This window comes from Homarus americanus, unplaced genomic scaffold (assembly GCF_018991925.1).
Source record: "Homarus americanus isolate GMGI-L3 unplaced genomic scaffold, GMGI_Hamer_2.0 scaffold32583, whole genome shotgun sequence".
Classification (NCBI taxonomy): Eukaryota; Metazoa; Arthropoda; class Malacostraca; order Decapoda; family Nephropidae; genus Homarus; species Homarus americanus.
In genome coordinates, this window is record NW_024713129.1 from 13,212,006 (window position 1) to 13,237,985 (window position 25,980).

The 25,980-nt window shown below is 37.7% G+C and overlaps 2 protein-coding genes across 3 annotated transcripts; one reads left to right on the top strand and one right to left on the bottom strand.

Annotated features, from left to right (window-relative positions):
* Nucleotides 1-493: 493 nt before the first annotated feature.
* On the bottom strand, nt 494-7,036 carry LOC121867497 (peptidyl-prolyl cis-trans isomerase sig-7-like). Its single transcript, XM_042367460.1, has 4 exons — nt 6,682-7,036; nt 4,900-5,016; nt 3,534-3,654; nt 494-2,553 (listed from the first exon to the last, which is right to left on the bottom strand). The coding sequence occupies exons 1-4, from the start codon at nt 6,749-6,751 to the stop codon at nt 1,206-1,208; spliced, it is 1,656 nt and encodes a 551-aa protein (XP_042223394.1). The 5' UTR covers nt 6,752-7,036; the 3' UTR covers nt 494-1,205.
* A 209-nt stretch (nt 7,037-7,245) lies between these two features.
* LOC121867487 (protein shuttle craft-like) lies at nt 7,246-23,449 on the top strand. 2 transcript variants are annotated; one of them, XM_042367447.1, is made up of 15 exons: nt 7,246-7,384; nt 8,806-10,547; nt 11,609-11,834; nt 12,025-12,188; nt 12,576-12,772; nt 13,191-13,469; nt 14,271-14,410; nt 14,587-14,800; nt 14,972-15,202; nt 16,319-16,500; nt 16,896-17,103; nt 17,496-17,648; nt 18,809-18,906; nt 19,628-19,755; nt 23,188-23,449. In XM_042367447.1, exons 2-14 carry the CDS (start codon nt 8,822-8,824, stop codon nt 19,734-19,736), a joined length of 3,927 nt encoding a protein of 1,308 aa, XP_042223381.1. In that variant the 5' UTR covers nt 7,246-7,384; nt 8,806-8,821; the 3' UTR covers nt 19,737-19,755; nt 23,188-23,449. The 2 variants fall into 2 exon arrangements, with proteins under 2 accessions (XP_042223381.1, XP_042223372.1); XM_042367438.1 differs by having other exon boundaries at nt 19,628-23,449.
* Nucleotides 23,450-25,980: the final 2,531 nt, after the last annotated feature.

The following is a 25,980-nucleotide window of genomic DNA, read 5'->3' on the forward strand; positions in this document are numbered from 1 at the left end:
AGAGAGGCTTACGTCATCACAAAAAATTCTCGAAATTCAGTTGCTAGAAGAGTATAGAGGTTGATATTAGTTATACCGCTAAACAAACCATTTTCTATCATTATATGTCAAGAGAAAACGATGTATACACATGTCAGGGAGAACTATAATTTTGTCTGATGTCCTGCAGGTGTTTTTGCACTCTGTGCCGCTAAGGGATTACTGTACTGTACTTTTTGGGGGACTAAGAAATCTAAAACTTACACCAGTGTTTCATTATTGTGTACCCATTTCTCAATGCTCATATCATTTTTTTCATCGTTCAGAAACCTTATTGGGCCTTTATATTGCTACATAGGATGTATGGTGTAGGTACGGCAGCCATATGCCAATACATGGTGGGCAGACTATAAAATGTGTTACTAAGATGGTCTTCTTTCTGACTAAGTTAACCTAACCTATCCTATCCATACTGATATTGAAAAAATTTCTCAAAAGAAAAAGAAAACAAATATTTCCAGTTTGGAAATTTATTCAATTTCTGAAATTTATGACATCAATGGTAACATCATCATTATTGTCACAATACTTAAGTTTACAAACTTGCTATTATCAGTACAATAGTATGAAATTATTGTTGAAAAATACATTTGCCGTTATTTTAAAATTTATCTTTTATAATTTGTAAAATAACTTTTATATTATAAAATGAAGTGAAATTTCTGCCAGTATATATATACGTATGTACTGTGCAGCATTTGTGTATATATAAATATATATATATACACACACAGCCTTTCATTCTTAAAAGGATGAAGAAATTACTTAATCTATTAATCCAAGTGAAAGAACTTTTACATTAAAGTTTACTTTTTTTCATGTACAGTATACAAGACCACCCCTATTATGATGCAAGGTGGGTGGCCGTAGGTACTGTACTGGTCTCCTGACTTGGCAGTCATCAGCCAGCTAGTAAGTAAACCCACCCCACTGGCAGGATGCTAGTCCACTGAAGGGTCATTCCACCAATGACAGAGTACCCGATAATGTACCGAGTCACTGCTCAGTGCAAGAGACTAGTGGGCAAACAGAAACCCAATCTTTCATTCTGCGGTGAATGCTCTACCCACAGTATGTTTACTCATGCATTAGAATTCAAGAGTGAGTCAGCATTCAAAAGTTTTCAGAGGTTTCCACTGTACAGCATTGTATTGCAAAATTTAAAGCTAATCAGAGCTGTCTGATGTGGAACTTTCTTTCTTCTTTTTTTTCTTTTTCTTTTTACTTTTCTTACATTTCTTCTTTGGTTCTGAGTCTGAATCAGAATCTTTCTCACTATCACTATTTTTCTTTTTCTTTTTCTTCTTCTTATTTTTCTTCTTCTTTTTTTCTGTCTCTGAGCTGTCAGCATCACTATCACTACTATACTTCTTATTTTTCTTCTTCTTCTTCTTCAGCGACTTCTTCAGATGTTTGAGCATTTTCTCCCTGGCTTCTTCATCACTCGGCACATCATCACTATCATCCACCTCGTTATGACTTCTCTTAGCAGTTTCATGTCTTTTATCTCTCTCCATCCTCCAGTTATCTTTATGTACATTCCTGCCATTTTTCTCATCTCGTGGGAAGTGTTTTGCCTCGTCATGTCTGTCCCTGTGGTGTTGACTACTGTTACCCTCCCACGACTGTTGTTTCTGAGGAGGGGATCTTGCATTCCGGCCCCATACTTGAGAGCGTCCGTGATCTGATTGTCGTGAATCTCTATTCCAGTACTGACCTTTCGTGTTATTTCTATTCCTGTTCTTTGATTGGTTACTGTATTCTTTATTCAGATCAAATGACTGACCCTTCTTCTCGTCAATTTTCCGCCCGCTGTCATCAAAGAACTCCACTCCTCGCCCCTTACCTCTCCACTTTATCTTTGAAACTGACTGACTGAAGTCTACATGTATTCTACGGTCATCAATTAAAACATTATCCATCTTAAAATATGCATCTTCACAAGATTTGGTCTCATTAAATTCTATGAATGCATAATGAAGGGAATTATTTGTCAACTTGTCACGTATTACCTCACATGACTTAATCTTCCCAAACCTGCTGAATATAATTTCTAAATCTTCTGAAGTTGTAACTGGATTCAACTTACATACAAAGAGGACGTTTTCTGGAGGTGCCATTTCAGCATCTGGTAAGTCACCAACCATCTCGAGGATTGTAGCTCTAGCTTTGGCTTCCCTTTCTTCAATTTCTTCCCGTATTTCCACCATTGTCTTGCCTTCGGTGTCGTCGATAGTCTCATCTGCTGCAATGTAGTCGGACTCAAATACTTCTCTGGTAGGCTTTGGAGACTCGTCAGGAAATTCAATATCTTTGGGATCTGGGTAAGGATCTTCCAAAACAACGGTATGGGAAATACGTATATCTTGATATGGGCGGTTTTTTTCATCGGTTAAGGTTTGATTTAGCTTACATATTACTTCCAGCCCTTCAACAACTTGTCCAAATACTAAGTGCTCAGCATCCAGTGAGTCTAAGTTTTCACCCAAGGTTATGAAAAACTGTGACCCAAACCTGTCAAGAAGAAAATACATTTAGACAGCATTCATTATATTACTGTTAAACATTAATTTCTTCCTAATGGAGAATATAAAACACCTTTTTTCAGTTTGGATTGACAACTAGAACCAACATAGTGTACCTCTCAGTCTGGCTGTGGTATAAGCTAAGACACATAGATTGTTTGAAAATATAAGGACAGAAGGTGGTGAAGGATTAGTATAAGATAGAGGAAAAGGGTCCACACTTTTCCTCCTTCTGGCTCCAATACACTTACAGTATTCTACTCACTCCAACTCATCAAGCATCCTTCAACATCCTCATTTGTGAGTATTGTACTAAGTTGTTTGTTTGATCTTTAAAGTTAACTTCACATAGGATTTAGGGAGATAACTTAATATTCCCATTTTTTGACATATGTTAAAATTTTTCATATTTCATGTACAGCATTTCTATAATTTACAGTAACAAAGCTAATGTTATGGAGAGTAGAGGTTGTGTAACTCAATTTGTTTGTCTAAACATTCAGTTGTACTGCATCTGCAGAAAAAGAGTTTGCATAAGTCAAGACTTTACTCTTCTAGTATCTGGAAAATCAAACACAACCTTTCAAATCAGTGATGGCTGGAACTACAGCTACAGTAGTTCACCAGGATGATGTTTTTCTTGAATTATAATGAAATTAATTTTTGTTACATAGATACACAAAGTTGAGAAATAGTAACCCAAGAAAACACAGCTAAGTACAGTAGTGTTAATACTAGGGTAATAATGATGTGCTGATGAACTGATGAATAAACGTCCAGTAATGTAAGTAAATTGGGAGAGTAATCCTTGAACTATACTTTGTTGGCAGACATTGAGGAATGTTCAAATGAATAGTGTAGACTGCACAGAGTCTTGTGCTACAAAATCCCTTTCATTACCCTATACAGTATATATAAACACTTCCAGAATGAGTGGTTTAACTACAAATAACATATACTGTATCTTACAAGTGGCTGCCGCAGGAAACCATGGAGACGGTACCGATCTGTGTGTGCTTGAGGAGTGGCAGTTTCTCTCCTTCATAGAACCTTGCTTGTTCTCCAAACATCTTCTGAAATACACATTCACCTAAGGGGGAAAAAAGAAAGTGTAATAAAATATGTCGCAGATAATAATATGGTAAATTTAAGCCAAATCTGAATGAAAAATGAGACAAAGATATCATACTGCATTCTTCAATCAAGCCAAGTCATAATAAAAGTCCTGATTTGTCATTTATATCCCCCAAAACTCACTTGTCTCCATCCATCAGCTACACATAAACACTATACTCTACCCTTAGGCTCTCACACCTGCTCTCTCCAATTTATTTCTATGACCTATAGTTAAACAGCGAGTGACCACCGAGATCCACATTGCTAAACACTCCCGAGAAAAGCAGCCCATGAGCTTGAGTCTACATATTTTGTGGCAAGACACAATATCAAGTGAAAATTCCAAATGTTGTTCTCTGGTGTGAGCATCAAGATATACCCAAAGTTTCAAATGGGTCAGGGTCACATACCTCCTATTTGCATCAGTGGTTGTCTCAATGTGCCTCAAACTCTCTTCATCCATATAAGGAAGTTCATATGCTAATCCCCCTCAGTAGTCTCCTTCTCATCAAACAATCAACATTACAACATTACCAAAATCTAAAGTGCTTAAAAATATCTATACATAATTATGTTTGCTGTAAAAAGGATCTACAATTTATCTTTCAATAATAAAAGTTATTAAATTCTGTGCATACCAGCAACTTTCCTTTCATAAAACCAGCATTTCTGGTAAAATGGTATTACAGTACATACAGTTGTGATTTTACTGTAATAATTGTTCTCTCTTTCAGTACAAGCAATCTACTACAGTATACTATACCTTGAAACTCCATCTGTTGTCTAACAATTAACATTCTCAAACTAAACAGCTTTTATATTATACAAGATTAATGCTTCACAAACTTTACTCCCTTCTCACAAAATACAGATTAATTATATTTCCTTATTTCCAAAGTCAACCAGGAATAAATAAATACTACCTACTACCTTGACGAGATGCCAGATCTCTCTATCGGACACAAATTTTCTCATTTCCTATGATGCCAACTGAACATATCTTGAGTTAATTAAACTTCAATAAGGAAATTTTTTTGTGGTGATGGAATTAATCCCAACCTTCCTTTATAAGATTATTGTTCTGCCATACAAGGATACAAGTGAATTAACTTTTACTATTTCATTCAAATTTTTTCTTCATCAAGCAAGAAGATGTACTGTACTGTACTTTGTAATCACAACTACAACACACTCTAGATAACAAAGGTTAAGGTCTCACCTCCACGTCCAGTTGCCGATGGGTCACCCATTTGGGCAATGAAGTTGCGTTCTACACTGAAGATTAAGTTCAAGTTGTAATATTTCATCTTGCATAGCTTCAAGAAGTTCATGCATGCTGTAAAACAAGAGATGATTATTGTACAGGCCACTTAAAGATTTAGAAAGTTACAAGATGAAGATGAATTTTCAAAACCCACTCTTGTTTATATATTCTCAACATTACAGCAAAAGTTTTATTGGTACATTACCAGTTTACAACAACTCGTATTATTATGAGTAGCTTTTGGATAAAAACTCTACAGAACAGAGCTTGTTTCTTAACTTTTGTTTATCAATCAAAGTTTGGAGGAATTGCAACTTTCCTACTTTATGTTTTTCTAACTTTTTTGTAACAGAATTAACTCTGGTGGAGCTGCCACCTCTGAGCACTGCTATTATCAATGAGAGCTCTATAAGACAAACATCTGTGCCCATAAAAAATTGGCAGCAGCACCTTTGGAAAATTTTTGTAGTGGTAATTATACAGAAAGTTGTTACCTTAAATAAATAAATACCAACAAATAATCAGGTTTTAAGGCAATTTTCATATTATTAGTTTGTCTCCTCATACTCATGAACAGTCCCCAGTGTCCATCTACCACCGATGAATTATCGTAATTAAGACAAACCAACCAACCAACCTAAGCTAACCTATTATACCAATCCTATGACGGAAGTACAGTATTTTAGGATAGGTTTGGCAAGTTGGATAGGGTGTTATTTTGTTATCAACACTTAATATGGAGAATTTCCTGGAAAGGTTGCTTAGTATTAGAATCCCTTTGCTGGCCAGCACGTCAAAAGTTTTAACCTTAAACATGGCTGCGACGATGTCCGCCCCAAATTTCCTTGTACGAAATACCATAAAAAACAAAAGCAGCAAAGCTGCAATTCATTCTTTCTTTTATAGAAAAGTAAAAAAAATAAGTTTTCTTCAATCATGTTTTTTCCTAAAGTGGTTTATAATAACACATGCTATTGTAAACTATAGTACAGTATTATTGTACTGTTTTATTGCTATTGAGCAGAATACTAAGTACTGTATATAACTAATACAGTGCAGTACAGGGGGGGTAGTTGACTTTCCTTTCACATTTCAGCTATGGTACATACAGTAATTGGTTGGTTTATTTTATGTATGATATTTCACCAGTTGCAGAGAAGTATTTGTATGTATGACCAAATGCTATTTAGGGCAAAATCACCAAACTAAAAAAAAAAAGAACTGTAAATCTTTGTTATTTGTTGATATATTATTAACAAAAGTGAAACATTGTAATCATCTATACACAAATGTTCTAAAGTATATGGAATGGAAGCATGAATGTCTATGAAATGTTTGTCTTCTGGCACTAACAATAAACGTTAAAATTAGCATCACACGAAGCTAGCGCGTCAATGTTCATTTGTGTTCAGGATGAAAAAAATTGAAAACACAAGTACGAAAGTTGCAATTTTTCCACTTTTTTATATTCTAGAGGGAAAAAGGTTTCTCTATAAACATGTTTCTCAAAGGTGCTCCTTATCATGAGTTGGTGTTCCAGACTAATACAACTACCTAGTACATAAGAGTAAGAATGGTAAGATACTCCCAGGTATACGCTCACATTTAAAATTCATGAACTAATATGGCATGATAAACTTAATATGACTAGTTAAGATGAGTCTGTCTATTTTAATGAATACTACAAACACTATATTACAACAAAATAACTCCTAATGCTGATGAGACAACACTTACTCCTGGGTCTGGCATCTGTGAATAAATCCAGAGTGATATCCCCCACAGTGGTCTCTATCACGACTGACATCTTGGTGAAGAGTTACACAGTGACTTAAGGGGCGTCATTCAGGTTCCTCAGCGTCAGTAGGGAGGTGTAATCTTCACTTCAATAACTCAAGAGGGACAGTAGGCCACACACCCCGGCCACTCATCAACACTAACGTCAACAACCAACGTTTGAGTCTCCTTGAAGACATCATTCATTAACTTGTTAGTTTCATCCTAAAAGCTTGTGTGAATATTTTTATGATAAGTAAAATTATTAATTATTAACGATATAATTATAAATGATAAAATATTTTGTTAACAGTGTCAGGTTGGTTGTGACACTTCTCTCCCTTCTTAATTCAAGATTTATAACTATGAATTACAGAATAATAATTTTCAATGAAATGAAGAAATTTATAAATATATAAGCGAAATAATTAACTTAAATTTGTTTCTATTCATAAATAATTAATTAGTATGAGAATAAGTGAAGGTATATGAGATAAAATAAAAAAACCAAGGGGTGGTGGTGACTGTGGTGGTGGTCCTGGTGAGGGAGGTGACGGCTCAGTGCAACACATCACCTCTCTCTCCTCAGCCAGACACATCTTCTTGTTAATTCTCTGGTTGCGTCACGCCACCACACCATGCTTCCTAGTGGTGATCCCAGCTGGTGGGTTATCCTTTACTTATGTTATTGCATCATATAGTAAGGTAGAGAGTGTATGGTGGCCTCGTGGAAGCTGCACCAGGTTGGTCAGGAGGGACACCTGTAACTTGTTAAGGAGGACGGCCACCACTTGATATCATGATAATGCATTATCTGTTGCCACCCTCGCCTTTACAACAGGGCGAGTCATTGTACCTCAGGTCATAGGGAGCTACACAAGTCAGGTCGTCACGTGAAAACATATGCTGTACTGTAATATTTTATAGATTCTAAGTTTTGACAGCCGGGTTTACTCATTACTGTGTTTGTAATTTGGTAACACTAAGGTACAGAATTATTAACTTACCAGTGCAGTATATATAAATAATTGAGACGACTGTGCACCTATTTATGCTTTTTAGCTCACCTCAGAAACTAGTCATATTTTACTATAGTTTTAGTGTTGGTTTTGTGCTGTACAGTCTATAGTATTTCATTGTCGTTTTTCTTGATTCACTTTGTCAATTTTGTTACTATCCTATTCAGGTTGTTCCAAGGTTCCACCAGTCATTGTGAGAAACAAGTTACTTAAAAATTGGTGTGGAGTTGTTTGTTGAAGATTTTGTAGTAATTCTCTCTTAGCTTATTTAGGTTTTGATGGAAGTATTGGTTTTGTTTACTTTTGCTGCACCTTTCATTGTCTTGAAGGTTTCTATTAAATCTCTCTTTTCTCTCCTTTTGTGTGAAGCGTAACAGAGACGTGACCGATAGCCCAAGTGGCTAATGAGTCGATCAGTGGCGAAGAGGATAAAAGTAAAAGTAAAAAGAAATGAGTGTACTAAGTCTCAGTCTATTAAGCCATTACTTGTGTTGTAAGTTGCTTTTCCTCGAGCAAGAAGCAAGTTTTGGGGGTTAATCTTATAATTAATGGGTATAAAATCATGCACTTCATTGTTTGCATTCAGCAAGTCTGGGAACTTCCCAAAGTACCAGATACTGCTATATTATGCAAATACAGGAAATTATTTTTCATGAGGTAAATTCCTACAGATCCAACAAAAATTAGGGTCTGAAGAAGCTTGTTACTCATAGACTGATGTGTACCGGTATGTGAATTTATTTTGAATTTCTGTTTCCTTATGTCTTGCTAACCTAATTATTTTCATTACTTGTAATTAGGGGTAGGATTTAGTGAAGATGGTAACACTCCTTCCCTTTAAGTTTGTAAGTTCCTCACTGATCAGTGAATGCTGTACATGGGTAATTGGTTTTTAGATGTTAGTTTTTCCATGAGTAGGGCTGTTGATAAGGCATTCATATTTTATCTAATACTTAGCTGAAGCATTTAAATCTTTAAAGGTGTTCAGGTTCTATAGTGAATGGGAAAATTTTAGACATAAGTTTTACATAACTGGGATAAATGTTTCATCCTTATGTCTTTCTAGATTTCAGAAAAATAACATGGCAGAAGGCAGCGGTGGCCGGCATCCCAGGCGGGGGGTGGGTTATTATAACCTCAGCTATCCCCCACCATTAGTCCCCTATCCACCTGTACCAATGGCCACATACCAAGGACCACCCCAGGAGATGTATATGCCATCATTCCAGAGAGGCATGCAGTATACTCAGTACCAGGATAATACTCCATATCCTGGCAACTCCCACTTCTCTGCTGGTGCACGCTATGAAGCCAACACCCACTATCACGGCAATAATCAGTATCAAGGAAATGTGCCATTCCAGGATAGGACTAATATGCAGTACCAGTCCAACTGTGTGATGCCAAGCAACACCACAACCCATGTACCTTTTGACAATAACTACTCAAATTTTAATGCCAACCATACTCCTATGTCTCCCAGTGCAGAGTATTGTTCTGAGGGCAGCAGGCAATACAGCCCAGGAGAGCAGAGTTCAAGGCATGGGTTTAGTGTAGATGCAAGTGTGAATTACCTTACTGTTAACCCAGAGCAGATTGGATCTTCCAGGGCTGAAGTGAATGGTGCTTCAGTTAATGGTCCCACTGAAGAAAAGGCAGCTAATGTTGAAAGAGACGTTGAAAAAATCCCAAGATCTTCTACCAATTATTTCTCTAATAGTGCACCTGTAGAGGATAATTCAACCAGTAATAATGCCAATGAAAATTTTGTTCATGGTTTTTATGGTGATAAAGTTGGTCAGGGGAATTCAAGTGACGGCGGAGTCAAGTCAAAGGGATCAACACGGGGGCGTGGAGGACAAGGACGACGAGGCAGTAGGAGGGGTTATGGAGGAGATAAGTCTGGCCAAGTTTACAGTAACACACAAAACTCCAGTAATAATTATGGCAGGTACGATAGTCGAGCCAACAATGCAGATGAGAGGAGGCGCGATCGAGACACTGCCCTTGTGGAGACAGCCGCATTTATGAAAAACTTAAGTATTATGAAAGGAGGTACAGGTAATGTAAACCCCAAGGAAGATAATATTAATAATGAAAGGAGAAGTAGAGGTGGTTGGGGAAGACAGGACCGAGGAGGAGCACGTGGAGGAGGCAGCAGGCGTCAACAAAGGGACTATTTCGGTGAAGAGAAGCAAGGGAAAGAATGGATGAATCGGCAAGTGAGGACAGATGACGAAAAGGGTCACAGTGAAGTACATAATAGATATCTCGAACAGAATGACATTTACGATAAGCCACAGAGAAATGACAGGTCCAGCAATCGTGGTCGGGGAAAGTGGCGAAATTATGGCCAAGATGGAGGCAGGACTTTCGAAAACAATGAACGTAGTTGGGAGACAAACAAGGTCCATGATCCGGACGAGGGTAAGGCAGTTAACTTTAGACAGACGGCAAGCGTTAAGCCAACTAGGGGAGGTGGTCGAGGAAGACAAGATAAAAGACTTTGGGGTAACAGTGATAGTAGCAGCAGTCCTAGCAGTGATCCTGGTAGTAGGAACGCTAAGAAAGAGAACCAGTCGGCGAAGGAAGACAGTTCGACGTCCTCCTGCAGTCCCGTGACCGGAGGTAACGAGGACGAGGAGACGCAGCGCGACCGCTTAATGGAACAGCTAATGAAGGGAGCGTATGAATGTATGGTGTGCTGTGACCGCATCAAGCAGCAGCACGCTATATGGTCGTGTGTCAACTGTTATAACTGTTTCCACCTGGGATGCATTAAGAAGTGGGCCAAAAGTTCTACTGGGGGTGAGTTTTACCTTATACCGTAGACCAGTGGTTCCCAACCTTTTTTGGCTGCGACCCTAGATTTCCCAACAATACGAATTCGTAACCCTCAGGCATATAATATATTATACAGTATAGCTTGAATGTTAAGCAAAAATTTGTTTGACTGATAAGTACTATATTTTTTAAATTGTCTGAGGGCCCCTCGCGACCCTACTGAGGACACCCCGTGACCTTGATTTGGGTCACGGCCTGAGGTTGGGTACCGCTGCCTTAGACTAATACTGTTTTTCTCCATAAGATGACTTTAATCTAAACTCCTTACCTTGACACTTGGACTCTAAATAGCTACTGTGTGATATAACCTATACCATATCAAATATAAGTTGAGCTGCACTTTTTAAATACTTTGCACAGTTATAAAAAGTTTTCCTTCACTGGGTAGAGCATCGGTAATTGTACGGTGGCCTTTCCTCTGAGGTGTGGAACACTATACTGTATCTGTGGACAACTGTACATTCAGTCCTTTGTTGCTTTGGTGGTTTTCTTAGTTTTGTTCATTAAAAACATTTCGATTTTATAACCTTTCATTATATCAGCCTTACCATGATTTGACAGATTCCCCAAGTCATACTTCTGATAATGAAAGTTTTCTTATTCCATGTTGATGAGTCAATCCTGTTCTGTCTTTCTGTATATCAAGCTTTCTTCATTCATAAGAAGCAGTAATATGATGCTATTGGAAGAAGAAGTACATAAAAGATGGGCATAAATATTTTATGTTGTGGACTATAGACATTAGCTTACATTCATGACCTATGAGGCCCTCTTTCCTCCTCCGTATCACTGGGCTAGCCTTGTCATTTTCCATTTCCCCTTTACACATAATGTATACATGTCTCCAGCTATTGCCTCCATCAACAAAACCCCAAATTTGACATCTACAAATACCATATACTGTATAATTGTAGGGGCATTGGAACACCATCACTGGTCAGTTGGGGCCTCTTGTAGGGCTCCCCAGATCATCATCACTCGATCATGACACATCATTTTTTATCAAGGGTCTACTGTACTTTCAGATACTGGTTGGAGATGCCCTGCCTGCCAAGGCTCTACCCCAAAGGTCCCAAATGCTTACAGATGCTTCTGTGCAAAAATGCGAGAACCTGAGTGGAATCGACGTGACATGGCTCATTCCTGTGGAGAGATATGTGGCCGGAATCGCAAGATTGAATGGTGTAAACACAAATGTAATATCCTTTGCCATCCAGGACCATGTCCACCTTGCTCAGCCTTTATTAAAAGGTAAGTTTAAATCTTAACAACAATAGATAACATATGGTACATAATTAATTTTCCAAATTCCTTTTCTGCAGTTTCAACAACTTATGTGATTTCAAGACTAAATCCGAAATTTAATGTGAATTTTGTTTAGTCATGTGAATGTCATACAGTAGTTGTTCAGTGTCATTTCAACTTGATCTCACCCTGTAAGGTTGTGTCCCTGTGGAGCAGAAACCCGTGAAGTAAAGTGTAGCGTGACAGAACCATTTATCTGTGATGGAGTGTGTGGGAAGTTACTCAACTGTGAGGGCCACACATGCGAGAAATCCTGCCATAAAGGACAATGTGTAGACTGTGAACACCAGATCCAACAAAGTAAGATATCACATTAAGTGGACAAATCATACTGTATATGATCTTGATTTTTCCAGTGACCAGTACAGTATATATTACAGTGACCACTTACTTGTATTGACTTGGGAAGACTCATTTCCAGATGTTTAGGTCAGCAAACACTTCACACATTGTTGTCCTTAACTCTCAGTTACAACACTCAGAAAGGGTAAGAATTTCTTCATTTTGATGACCATTCTTACATTAAGATTTTAAGAATTTTGTTAAATTTGTCAAGGGTGAAAGAGAAGAGGATTTTTTTTTCTTGCAGAGTATTGTCATGATAATTTTTAGATACATAATAAATTTTTGAATTTTTGTATATAATTCTGGTTGTTCTTTCAATTTATGGAAAGAAATTACTCCTAGGATGCCATTGTGGAAAAGAGAGTCGTGAAGTTTCCTGCACCAAAGAAACATTCAGCATAACTGAGTACGGATGTGAGGAGAAATGCCGCCGCCTCTTGGAGTGTGGTAATCATTATTGTGAGGTATTGTGTCACCCAGGGGACTGCCAACCATGTAAGAGAGCAGTCAATACCATCACACGCTGTCCCTGTGGCAAAGTGAGTTACGCAGTACAGTTCACTTGATATGAAATAACTGGAGAGATATGTTGGGCACATATGAATAGGGATGAAAGGAGAAGAGTTGAATAGGAACAGCTCAAGAAGTCAGTTTTTGAAATTGTAGGTGAGTTTTGTGAATTAAAGATTATGGTAATGAAAAACAAGGAAAGGGAATTAAAGAATAAGAAATTGGCTATGTGAATTAAGGAGAAGAGAAGGGTGTTTGAGTACTAATTGCAAGGAAGGAATAATGATAGAGAGGAGGAGCATAGGGAGATACAGAGAGAAGGTAAGGAAATAGGCCAAAGAATGCAAAAGAAGAACAGATGAAAAGTAGGGAAAACATTTATCACAAGACAGGTTTTAAAGACACTTTTAGTTTGAATTTACTGACTACAGTATTTTATTTTCTTAGGTCCCCTTAGAGAAATTGTATGAACGAGATGGAGCAATTCAACGAAAGTCCTGCACAGATCTCATACCCACCTGTAGCCAACCATGTCAGCGGATCCTCAAGTGCGGTGTGCCAGGATCATATCATGAGTGTCAGGCACTGTGCCATGAAGGCCCATGCCCATCATGTCCTCTGGAAACTCCAGTCAAATGTCGTTGTGGTGCTATGGACCGCAATGTATTGTGCTCTGAATTGACAGCTAAAGCTGATGAAGTAACTTGTAAGAAGCCATGTAAAAAGGTAAACAGTCTTTTCTTGTTTGATTTAGAGTTTCTGTAATGTTGGTATTATTTGATTATAAAGGTGTTGATTAGGTTGCTATGGAAACACTAGAAGGAGGAATGATTTTTGTGGAAGTTAATTATTTTGTCTTCTTTCTCGTCATTTGCAAGAGAATCTCACAACCATCAATTCATTGTACAGTACTGTGTTTTATTTAAAAAAAAAATTTTCTTAACTTGAATTTTACTAACTTTTCATTACATTTGAGGAGTTGATAAAAATTATGTTCCTCTGATCAAAGCAAACATGCAACTGTAGAGTAGTTCCACCCACAATATGTGTCAAGCTTAAATTTGTTATGGTTTTGGTGGATTTGTCAGTCTCAGAGGTAAAAATGAGAAAGTAATAAGGGAGGATAAAGTGAGACAACCAGTACATAAGCTCAAGAATGATAAGGTATTGGAGGTAGAAGGGATTATTGTTGAAATGACAAGGGTGGGAAGTGGAATAGTGGCCACTCCACACAGTGATACTACAGTCAGCAGCAGCTTTGTTTACAAGTCATTCATTTGCCTGACAATGCATATTTAGCCAACAAGGGTCCTTTCCTTTTGTATTTGTACTTGGATTCACTGGAAAGCCCCTCCCTCCGAGTACATGTTTTTTAACCATAATATGATTGTTTCGTTTTGGGCTTGACGAAACAAAAAATTAAAACTTTTCAATGCTCCATGAATTTTCCTGTCTTGAGTATTTTCTGATCTATATATGTTAATGGAGTATCCTTTAATAGATTTAAAACTGTGATTTCTCTAACAGATGCGTCACTGTAGCCGACATAAATGCGCCACCAGATGCTGTATAGATGTGGATCACTTGTGCACTCTGGTGTGTGGGAGAATGTTGAGCTGTGGACTACATAAGTGTGAGGAACCATGTCACCGTGGCAACTGTCCAAGGTAGATACATCGTTAGAGCAGATTTAAGTAGACAAAGAAAGATTGTAACCTTATCAAATTTGATAAGTCACAGGAATATATTTCCTGTGTCTCATACGATCCTAGGTATGTTTACATTTATATGTATATTTGGCTAACCCATACAAGTCACCTAATTTATGGTTTTTGTGTTTTAGATGCTGGCAAACAAGTTTTGAGGAGCTTACCTGTCACTGTGGGGCATCTGTGATTTACCCACCTGTGCCTTGTGGAACCAAACCCCCAGCCTGTGAAAATCCATGCCGCCGCTCCCAAAACTGTCCTCATGAAGCATCCCACCTCTGCCATCCAGATGAACCCTGCCCCCCTTGCACAATGCTTGTAGATAAGCAATGTTTTGGAAATCACAAGGTAAGAGCTTTTGCTATTTTTGCAGCTTCACAGATAAGATGATTGGTGATTTTGATATGATCAACTACAAAGAATTATTCTTGTGTTTAGGATCACATTGTAAAGGAGGAAAAAGGTTAACTATAATTTTTTTTCAGATACACTTGCCTCATACATGACTCTCTTTCTCAGCTCATGCGCCGCACCCTCTGCTACTTGACCGCTGTTTCATGTGGAGGCGTTTGTGGCTTTCCCTTACCGTGTGGATTACATAAGTGTCAGCGTGTATGCCATGAGCGTCCATGTGTACCAGAAGGAACGTTGTGTATACAAAAGTGTTTAAAGCCTCGAGACACCTGTGGTCATCCCTGTGCTAACCCCTGCCATTCTGGGCTATGTCCAGACACATCCTGCAAGGAGATGGTAAGTTTTATTGGTTAGTGGAGGTTACTGCTTGTATTTAAAGACCTGTCTAATACATAAACGGTGAGTGGGAGGAATAGATGATAATACTGTACAAGGTAAATACATGGATATAAAATATATAATTGGATGGTATTAGATAGATAGAAGTACAGTACAGTACAGTATGTGATACAGTATTCGTTACTTAAGTTAAATTGATTGTTGCATAATATAGAAATAATGGCTGGTAAAAATGAAAGTGAAAATTCTAGAGCAATGAAGTTATTAAGCTTACTTGGATAATTAAGAGAATTGTGGCACATACTGAATGTGTATTGGGGGAAGCACAGTGCGGGGTTAGAAAAGAATGAGGCTGTGGTTATGGTGATCAACTATATGTCTTATGAAGTGTGAATAAAATGTATCTTGAGAAAGGTTAGAAACTTTCAGCATTATTGATCTGGAAAAAGCACGAGATAAGTGACAGAAAAGTAATGTTTGAGGGACAAAGTGGAATAGATAATTGGGAAATAGTTGAATGTTGTGTGAAGAGTAAATGTGTGTCATATGTGGCAGTAATAGGGGTGCAAATAGGAAGTGAATCAGCTGTTGTTTGCAGATGCTGTAGCTCTGCTGGATTAGTGATTCAGAAGAACAGTTTTAATTGTGAGTGAATGAGTGTGGAAAAAATATACAGTAAGAGAAATTGTATTATTGATAAAATAAGGAAAGCAGGGAGATGTGATATGTATTTTAAGTTGAGACATAGTGGAGGAAGTGAACCATTTCATGAATACATTGGAGTGATGTGTCAGTGAATGGAATCAGAGGAGCTAGGAGAAAATAAGGTATTATGTGCACTGATAAAAATATATATAGAAAAAGAACAGTATCAAAGGCTGCAAAGATGGGTACTCCTAAGGGAATAGTTGGGCTGACATTACTGTATGGATGTGAAGCATGAACTCCAACTGCAAGAAGATTTAGATTAAAAGATATGGAGGTGACACGCTTGAGACTAGTACAGTACCGATTTCAAGTCTTTTTCTGCAGTGCTATGGATAGACTGGCTGGTATCAAGAGGAAATGGACTCATTTACTTTTATAGAATAATGACAATATTTATATTTGCAGGTTAAAATTTCTTGTGAATGTGGGCATCGCAAGGCGACTCTGCAGTGCTCAGATAATGATAGGGAGTATCGCACTCTTGCTACTTCCTTATTGGCCTCCCAGATGCAGAACATGAACAATGGATGCTCTGTTGACTTGTCTGATATATTTACTGCTACCGCAAGACCTGACAAGCTCAAAAGGTAAGCCGTTTGATAATGTTTACAATTTCAATAAAGAAGGATGACATGTGTAGAGTAAAGTAAGCTGAAGAGTTAGTATATACTGTATTGATTAATGGTTGAGTCATCTTACAGGTCACTTGTTTCTTCCCTCTGGTTATAGGATAGGAGTTCTTTCTTCAATCCATAATTTATAAGAACTTTAATTTGTTGTCCAATTCAGTCAGTTAAACAATCATTTAGGTAATTTTGTCCTGTGCCTTATTTTTAGAGAACAGTTTACAAACAAAAAAAATTGAAAACTGAAAATACCATTCATGTAGCTTTTATAATACTGTACAGTAATTGAATTTGGTTGGACAATGCTGTAGCTATAACTCTTTTTAATGCAATGTTGTTATGTGTGCAACTTGTAGATTGCCATGTAATGAGGAGTGTCAGACAGCAGAGCGCAACCGACGATTGGCTTTGGCACTGCAAATAGAGAACCCTGAGGCCCGAGAGAAGCTTGGTCACTCGAATATCCTCTACTCGGATTTCATGAAGGATGAGGCTCGTAAGGATCCAAATCTTGCCAAGATGGTTCATGATGCACTAACTGATTTGGTCTTGAAGGCCAAAGAGGTACGGCAAATTGATTAATGTTATTACTGTAATAAGACGGAGATTAACAACCTCAGTGTTATTGTAAATTGATTGGAGAGAAATTGGAGATGTAGATGATTTCAGATGTTTGAATCTGTATTTGTTAAGATTGAAAATGGGAAAATCTGAAATTTAAAAAAGTACAGTATTACAACATAAGTTTGTATATTGTAGTCTTCTTTATCGTATGGTACTTGTTACACCTACCCTGTTCTTTGTTATTAGAAGTGGCCTGTAGTCAGTAAATAGTTAAATAGGGATTGTTCCTGCAATTCTTTATTTTTTCTTAGTAATTTATATATTTTTATAATGATAAGATAGATCCACTTGCCATAAGGATACTAATGCATTGAATGATCTTTTTCTCTCAGTCCAAACAAAAAAGTTGCATCCATTCATTTGCTCCAATGAACCGAGAAAAACGTCAATTTGTCCATGAATATTGTGAGCATTTTGGATGCCAAAGTCAATCATATGATGAAGAGCCCAAGAAGAATATAGTTGCCACAGCTGTACGGGGAATGGTAAGCAGTGCTACAGTCTTAACTTCTGTTTCATTTAGTATATAAACACTGTTGCCCTAATTCGTAGGAAAACAATTTACTTATTAACACTAAATATTTGCAAATATTATAGTGTACTGTATTGTGGATGTTTTGCATGTGAACAATTTAGAAACAAATAGAAGAAGGTTTATGTTTTAAGGGGTGTGTGCACATTGAAGGAACAGAATGTAAAGGAAGAGTGAAAATAGCTAGCAGACAGTGTGAGGGGTATTGTAATGAGATGATGGGCCAAATCAAAGGAAGTTTTGTTCTGTGTGGCTGGTCAAAGATCCCAACCATACCTGCAGTAACATGGTGGTGTAATGGTGAAGTGAATAGAGTGGTTAAGGAGAAAAGTATAATGGATAAAGCCTGGAAGATGGGTGGTGATAAGGAAGAGCGCCTGGAGACCAAATGCATGGCTAGAAAAAAGGTTAACATGGCTAAGAAGTGTGAACAAGATGCATATGCAGATAAGCTGGATAGAGCAGAAGCTAATGAATGAAAGATGACTTAACAGTTTTTGTTTCTTGAGTCAGCATGTGCATGGCAAATAACTTGATTGCATGATTTAGGGTGATTTTTGAAGAATTAATTTTGTTCATGTGTAAAATATACTCGCTACAAGTACTGTATTACGAGACGAAAAATAACCGTAACCCCTCACAGTTTGGCAAGGTTAGCCTACAGAGAGCATGTCCCGGGTAACTATTGTTCAACAGAAATGACCTGCGGAAATGCATAAAGATTTTGTCATGAAACTTAAACTATACTTGAGTATAGGTATACAGTACAGTACATTATATATCTTGTACAAAGGGTAAATACAAATTAAGATTGGGGATGGCTATATGAAAGAAACTGATGAAGATATGAATATACTGTATGCTGTTAACCCAGTTATGCAAAAAAAAAAAATCGATATGGAGAGCAATTTTCTGTGAACTTTGGTTTTATTTTGTTTTGCTTTCATGAACTTCCATTTTAAATTACATTGTAGGCTTTGCAAGTTAACTCTCAGATGCCAAGAGTGTGTATCATATGTATGTAATTTTATTTAGTTATATGATAAGAGTGAATTAAAATATGTAGTATTTTTGCTTTCTCTTGTAATATATTTTGAATATTTTGTGTACCAGTGTTACCTGCCGCCTGTGAGTGTGTTGACTCTCACACTTCGAGAGCAAGGCCAAAGGAAGGTTCCTGCTCCTGTCTGGACTCTGAAGCCTACGGTCAGGTATGTGTTGGGGCTGTGGGTGGATGGAGGTTTGGGAATATTTATGCTGACCTGTGGTATTGTAGATGGCATTCTTATTTCACTTTCTAGGTTGGGTGGAAATGTGGTACAGTTTCATGGTACCATTTGCCTCTGTCTACTTAGTGACTGGGGCCCAAAATATAAATTGATTAACTCTTTATATTCCAGGTAAATGGTTAAGCCAATTGGAGATGTTAAATTCTTCTGCTCATCTTGGTCTTTCCTTTGATGCCTAAGATTTGCAATTTGCTAACTGTAGGTGTGGTTTTTATGGAAATTAATGTCAGGACAAATGTGTTGTTTGGGAATAGAGCAATGCCTTGTAATGCTTGGCAATCACCTGGACGTGCCTAATCCCTTATGTTTCAAATTACTGTTTATCAGAATGGAGACAGTTTTGAGTTGTCTTAATTTTACAGGCTTTACTTTGGCTCTGACTTTGAATCAGAGTGAGAATAGATGTACAGTATTCTGTAAAGCATAGTGTGTATGGGTATTATGTCCTTCTGTCAAGTAAAGTTTATTGATTAACACATTCATCTCTAGCAATCATAAGGGATTTTTTCTAATGCCTATATTTTACATATTATGGTCATCTACCATCTAGATGCTTTGCTGTGTAGAAATAAGTAGTTAACATGATATTGATATTGTGATCAGATATATTGTAATTATAATTGAAGAACTTTACATTTTACAGTGACAACCGACAAGGAATGCAAAAGCTAGAAAAGTCGAACACTAAGAAGGAGAGTGAATCTACAGCCAACAAACCACCACCCATAGATTACTTTGATTTTGATGAATAGTGGAAGTCGCTCTATTCTGGTGAGTGGTATGCATAGTATTCTAAACAAATCATCTCACAATGATGTGCTTTCTTTATAAGAGGGCAAATTATTTTCAATATTTCAGAAAATATTTCTACTGTATTACTGTACAGCCCAAGTGCCTTCTTCCACTGTACTGTACTGTATACTGGGAAAAGGTTTTCAGGCAACACACACACACACACACAGTAGAATCTAGAAGTGATGGGCAACCTAGGCTAGTGAGGGGGCCGCGTGAGTGGCCCCACTTCATCTCGGTAGGTCACAAGATTGAATTTTGGTACATGCACTGACCATGACCCCACAGATAACCATAAATACATTTAAAGCAGGCCAAATATTTCTTAATGAGTTAAGAAAAAGTTTATCACTTAATAGAATTGTCATCAGCTTCAAATAATAAAAGCAAAAGAAACAAGTAACCTAACCCACATGTGGCCCACAGGTTGCCTACCTCTGATTTAGAACCTCTCCACTTCGAAAGTCTTGGGACCAAGACCTCTTCGGATAGCTGATCTTTTTAAGATTCCTGTTATAAATTGATTTGGGATCTTGAAATTTATGGTGTATTATAATATCAGCAGTGTACTGTATATGGTACTCAAGTGTAATGCTAACTGTACAGTACTGTTCAAGGGAGAATGAAAACACATTTTAATTATTGATACAGTATAAGGAAAAATCCATGTTAAATATACTGTAGTATTTATTTGTGCACCGCAGAACTAAATACTGTGTCTACGTATATATAAATTAAGGCACATTTATAAATGAGTGGCGGTGGCAGCAAATGGTGTTAGTGGCTGTATTGTTGCCATTTAGTACATAGTGTAAATGCACATGGCAGTCAAGTGTACTCACCTCTGTGCAGTACTTTTAAATGGAGAATGAAGACAATGTAATAATCATTATTGTAACAGAAAATCTAAATTCACTACAAGGTGTCTTCACTTCAATTAGTTTTGTTTCATTATGGCATTGCTGGTTTATTAAGTTCCTCTTAGCTATGTGAAGTGCAACTACATTGTCATGCAGAGGGAGGATTCTTAATGTTCCTACCTCACTCTGCATGTTCATCCATCAAGTAGTGCTTTTGCATTGCAGTTCTTGGATATACAGTATTCCCTTTATTATTTTTCCAAATGTACAGTCCTGTGAACTACGATAGGATGAGTGCAAAATGTCCATCCCAACAAAAAGAACATTTTTAAGTTTGGGTCCTAAGTTAGGGCATTTTGATGCTGGGTAAATGAAATGCGTGACAAAACTGAAATTGACAGGTAGTTGGGAGGAAATGAGCATTGATGGTCTTGGAGAGGAGTGGGAATAGGGACTGTTGGTGGGCTCATAGGAATAGGTGTTACTGGCCAAAAAATTTCATCTAATCTGGCTCCAAGTTACCCTTTTCCTCCCCCTCCTTTTTTTTTAACTTATTTTTCTATTATAAATTTTTTTATTTAACATTTTATAAATCTTTCAGTTTACCTGAGGCTTTTGAATATGTGCTGGTCCAGTTGACCATAGGAAAATTAGGGTATCGAAGATAGACCAAATAGGTACCAGTACCTCTTTTTGAGGAAGAGGATATTGCTCCAAGATTATTTTATTTACCTTCTGGAATATGTAGGATCTTTCTCAGGAAAATTTGATAATTTCTAGGAAAGCATATTTAACTTTCACCTCACAGCCATATTTTGTAGTTTTACTATGGTGTAGTGGTATAGTGTTCTCTATTGTTGTGTGGCACATATCTCCAATCAGTTAATGGTTTTATTACAGGAACTTTAGTTATACTCGACTCATTTTCAGTTTTTATTTAAAGACTGTTTCCTATAAGGAAATAAGTACAGGGTGAATTTGCATTTGAAGATTCTACCCTTTACAGCTCCTGCATTATGCTCCTGTAAAGTCTATATTTTTCTTTTCACTGAATGTCTACAGGTGGATTGCACAATAGAAATGGAGCAAATTTAATTGTATGATGTTCCTGCAGTTCTCATCTCCTTTTTATACATACTCCAACTAACAGCAGCTTGAATTGAATTTATTGGTGGCATTATAGCCAATTGCTTCCTCATAATCTGGGGGCAAATTTTGAAACACAGGCTTCCTTTTTATGTATTGTACTGTACGATATATGGTATTTTGTAGAAAGAGGTAATAAAAAATCTTGATTGCCTTCTCCACCTTGACTTTTTCTTGGGAATGAAGGTGAACATGAGGTCAGGCATTTGTTTAGCTTATCACATGATACTATGCTAAAAAAAAATTTTTCTTGTAACATGACCTATGTCAAGGGGGATTGCATACAAGATATATATAACACAAAGGGTAAAATCGCCAATTTTCCGTTTTCTGTGGATTCCCCGAGGATACAATAGAAGCTACCAGATGGTGAGAGCTTCTAAGACAAAGGGGACCTTGAAATAGGTTTGGCGAGGGGTGGAAAATGCGTATTTTTTGTGTGATGCTGCCTCACCGGGTGTGGCAGCATCAGGAAAGATAAGACGCGAAATCCTTGGCCAGTGTAGAGTGGTAGACGATTATTATATTTTTTATTTACTCATATACCCAATTTATATAACAAATTTTGTGTGCAAATTATTTGATAGCTAATTAGTGGTCATTATTTTGATAAATTTGGCAAAAATCTAAAAAAAGCACATGTTCTTTTTGAATTAAATTCATTGAAGTGGGCTTTGAGATGAACAATTTTGTGTATGATTTATTGAAATTACCCAACAATATACAAAAATTAAATTACTTAGACTTTAAGTGCAATTACAGTATATCTAAAGTCACTTTGGTGAGTTTGCCCTTTGTGCTATATATCCCTATAATTTAACTTTAATTTAAGTGCTTGTACACCAGACTGAAATGAAAACGTGAACATGTACTCATTCATCACTGTACATACCACAAAAAGTGGACCTCTAATGTTTGGACTAGGTAAGTACTGTAATCAGTAATATTGTTGGTGTGACATTGATGTTGTAGGCAAGTTTCACTTCAGATAAAAGAAGTGATACTGTATAAAGTAAATTTTGCTGTAACTGTTAAGCAGTCCATCTCATTTTATAGAGACTGTGGTATGTAAAATAAGTTCACAGTTAAATACTGTAGTGGGTTTCAGTGAAGAAGGTTTTATTGAAAGCACAAATGTCTGACCAGTACCTCTTTTGGCCTATAGAATAACTATTATGAGTTTGTAAGTGTTACTATGTTGTCTGACATGTATTTTGATAACATGTGGCTCTCCTCATAAGATCAATGCTGTTGGCTGAATTGACAACAAACCAATATACCAGATTTGCATATATTTTTTAAGTTCCACATTGGCTTGCCTCATATATAATGTTTCACCAATCATTACAAGCTTATGTAATGTTTGAGTCATTCCTCCTTATATACTGTACTGTTTATCTTACAGGTTCGTTTTTCTTCAAACTTGGGGATTAGTTTGAATATGAAAGCTGTATTGATGCAATTTTGATGTTGGCATATTAGTTTAATGATATTACTGTAAATGCTACTTTCTTTTGTGAGTTTAGGGAAATTATTTTCAGGAGTATATCAAATTTTATGGCATTTCATTTTGTTTAGTTGCATTATAAATTGCTGTACAGTATTGATTCACTGATTTGTATTGGGGCTATAATTTATAAATGGGAATAAACAAGATACAATATAAACCAGTCCTTTTATAATTCCTTTAGATGTGTCAAATACATTATCTTTGATGATGAACATGTACACTGCAGACTTTAATGATGTACAGTATTATTCAGGCACATTAAAATTAGCTGTTTATCTTTAGCCTACCAATTCTTTCCAAGAAAAGACCAATTGATAGTGATATGTTTACCATGAAGTCATTGTGGGGGGAGGGAAAACATATTAACAAGTCAAGATGACCATCAAACGATGCATAATGGGAATATCTTGGCAACACACAAACACCTATAACCTCGTACAGGTACAATACCTCATAATAAAACTCATTTATATTTTATATATGTCGCCTTGCAGTTATTTGTGTATGTATTTATATTTATTACATACAAATTACAGTTAACCCTCACTTTACGCTGTTAATGTAACCCGGAGGGTACCGCGGAAAGTGAGGAACGCGTAAAGTGAATAACATAACATATGGGATTAATTGAAATGGAGTCCGGGCCGATCCCCAAACTCCACTTTTTGACGACACACAACTATGTTGTAGTAAAAATTTTATCTTAACTTTATGATGGTATGAAAAAACAAGTAATATAGAAGAGGTTAGGTTAGGAAAGATAAAGGTTAACATAGGAAAAATAAATTTAAGGTTAGAAAACTAAAAATTAGGTGTAACTTACGGTAGTTGAAGAGATGGGTCGGCATACGGGGATGGAGGCTGGTTCCGAGGCAGAGGGCAGATTACTGGCCCTCAGGTGAATCACCATCACTGTCACTTACAGTTGTCAGAGCTTCCCTGACAAATCCCTCAAAGTCAACTTCACTGTCACTATCACTGGCTTGGGCTGGCTGTGGTGGGTTGCGGGCGAAGAAATCTGTTATGCTTTGCTGACGGCTGGCGTTGATGTTGTCGTGATACACCTTGATGTACGGCTCCATAGCCTGCACCAGCCGGGTATGGAAGACTTCATAGCGGTCATCGTCATTGTCGCGGGAAAGGAAGGACTTCATCTTCTCTGCACACTCCATGGCACCCTTAATATCACTATGACTTAAATTGTGTTCTTTGGAGACTGACGCACCTTCTTCCTCCTCTTCACTGACGTGTTCTTCCAACATCTCGTCGGCAGTCACTTCAGGATCTCTGATCACCTCCAGGATGTCGTCGTTGGTGGTCTCGGAGAAGCCTGGAACTGTAACAGTCTGCGCAGCTTCTCTGGCAAGGTCCACTGCTACTGCAACATTCTGAACCTCACCAGTCACAGATTGACTCCTCCTCTCACCTGGTATTCCATGCAACACATGTCTCCATGCGTGACGAATTGTAGCAATAGACAGCTGATCCCATGACTCCACCAAGAAGTCCACAGCTTTCTTGATGTTAAATACTCTCCAGAATTGTTTGAAGAGTATTTTTTGCTGTTCTAACTGTTGATCCTCATCTTCTTCGCTCTTGCTATCGGTGGTGGTGTCACTCAGGTTACGCAACTCTTCCCTGGTGTTGGTGTAGTCGTTCAGGAGCTGGAATTTTTTTGTTGAGAATGCAGCTTTCACATTGCAAATCAACTCCTGGTCCATGGGCTGGATTAAAGACATAGTGTTGGGAGGAAGGAAGACCACTTTTACGTTGGGGTGACGATCTAACAGTAGGGGCGAGTGTCCTGGTGCGTTGTCCAGCAGCAACAAAATATTAAATGGGACATTCTGTTGCTCACAGAATTTCTTTACATCGGGAACAAAAACAAAACCAGGAGAGGGACAGTGTAGAGAACATCCATGCCTTACGTGCGGTCAGCCAGTGGACATTTAGCTTGGTCATGTCCATGCTCTTGTAGGCGTGCGGCTTGCGGGCTGTGTGGATCACCGATAACTTGAGCTTACAGGTACCGGAGGCATTGGTGGTAAACAGGACGGTGATGCGTTCCTTCTGCATTTTCCGGCCCCGAATCCTGCTGGCATTCTTCACAACGAAGGACTTGGAAGGTAGTTTTTTCCAGAAAAGACCAGATTCGTCCATGTTAAACACCTGGTCGTCACTGTACTGTCCTTCCTCCATAATCTCACGTAAAAACGGAGGAAATTCCCGAGCCGCAGCACGATCAGCACTCGCTTCTTCACCACCAATGTTTATATTGGTGATCTTGTTCCGGATCTTAAACCTCTGTAACCACCCAGAGGAAGCATTAAAGGGTTTGGGCTCTGAAGTTCCCATCTTTCGTGCCACTGCCATGTACAGTTCACGTGCGTAGTCCTTAACAGAGCGCGTGTCGACCGCCATGTTCCGTCGCGCCTGACGCACCAAGTACCTCACAAGTAATTTTTCTGTCTTGAGAAGCACCTGGTTGTGAAAATACTTGATCATAGAAGCACCTGTAGACTTTGTGATCTTCATGTGCTCCTTTATCTTGGCTGAATCCTTCTTTATAGTCCGGATCGTAGATTCGTTCACGCCATGCTGGCGCGCCAAATCAACCTGCCTTGTTCCTTTCTCCAACTCTTGGATGATGCTATACTTCACCTCGTAGCTTAAGGAACGTCGTGTCTT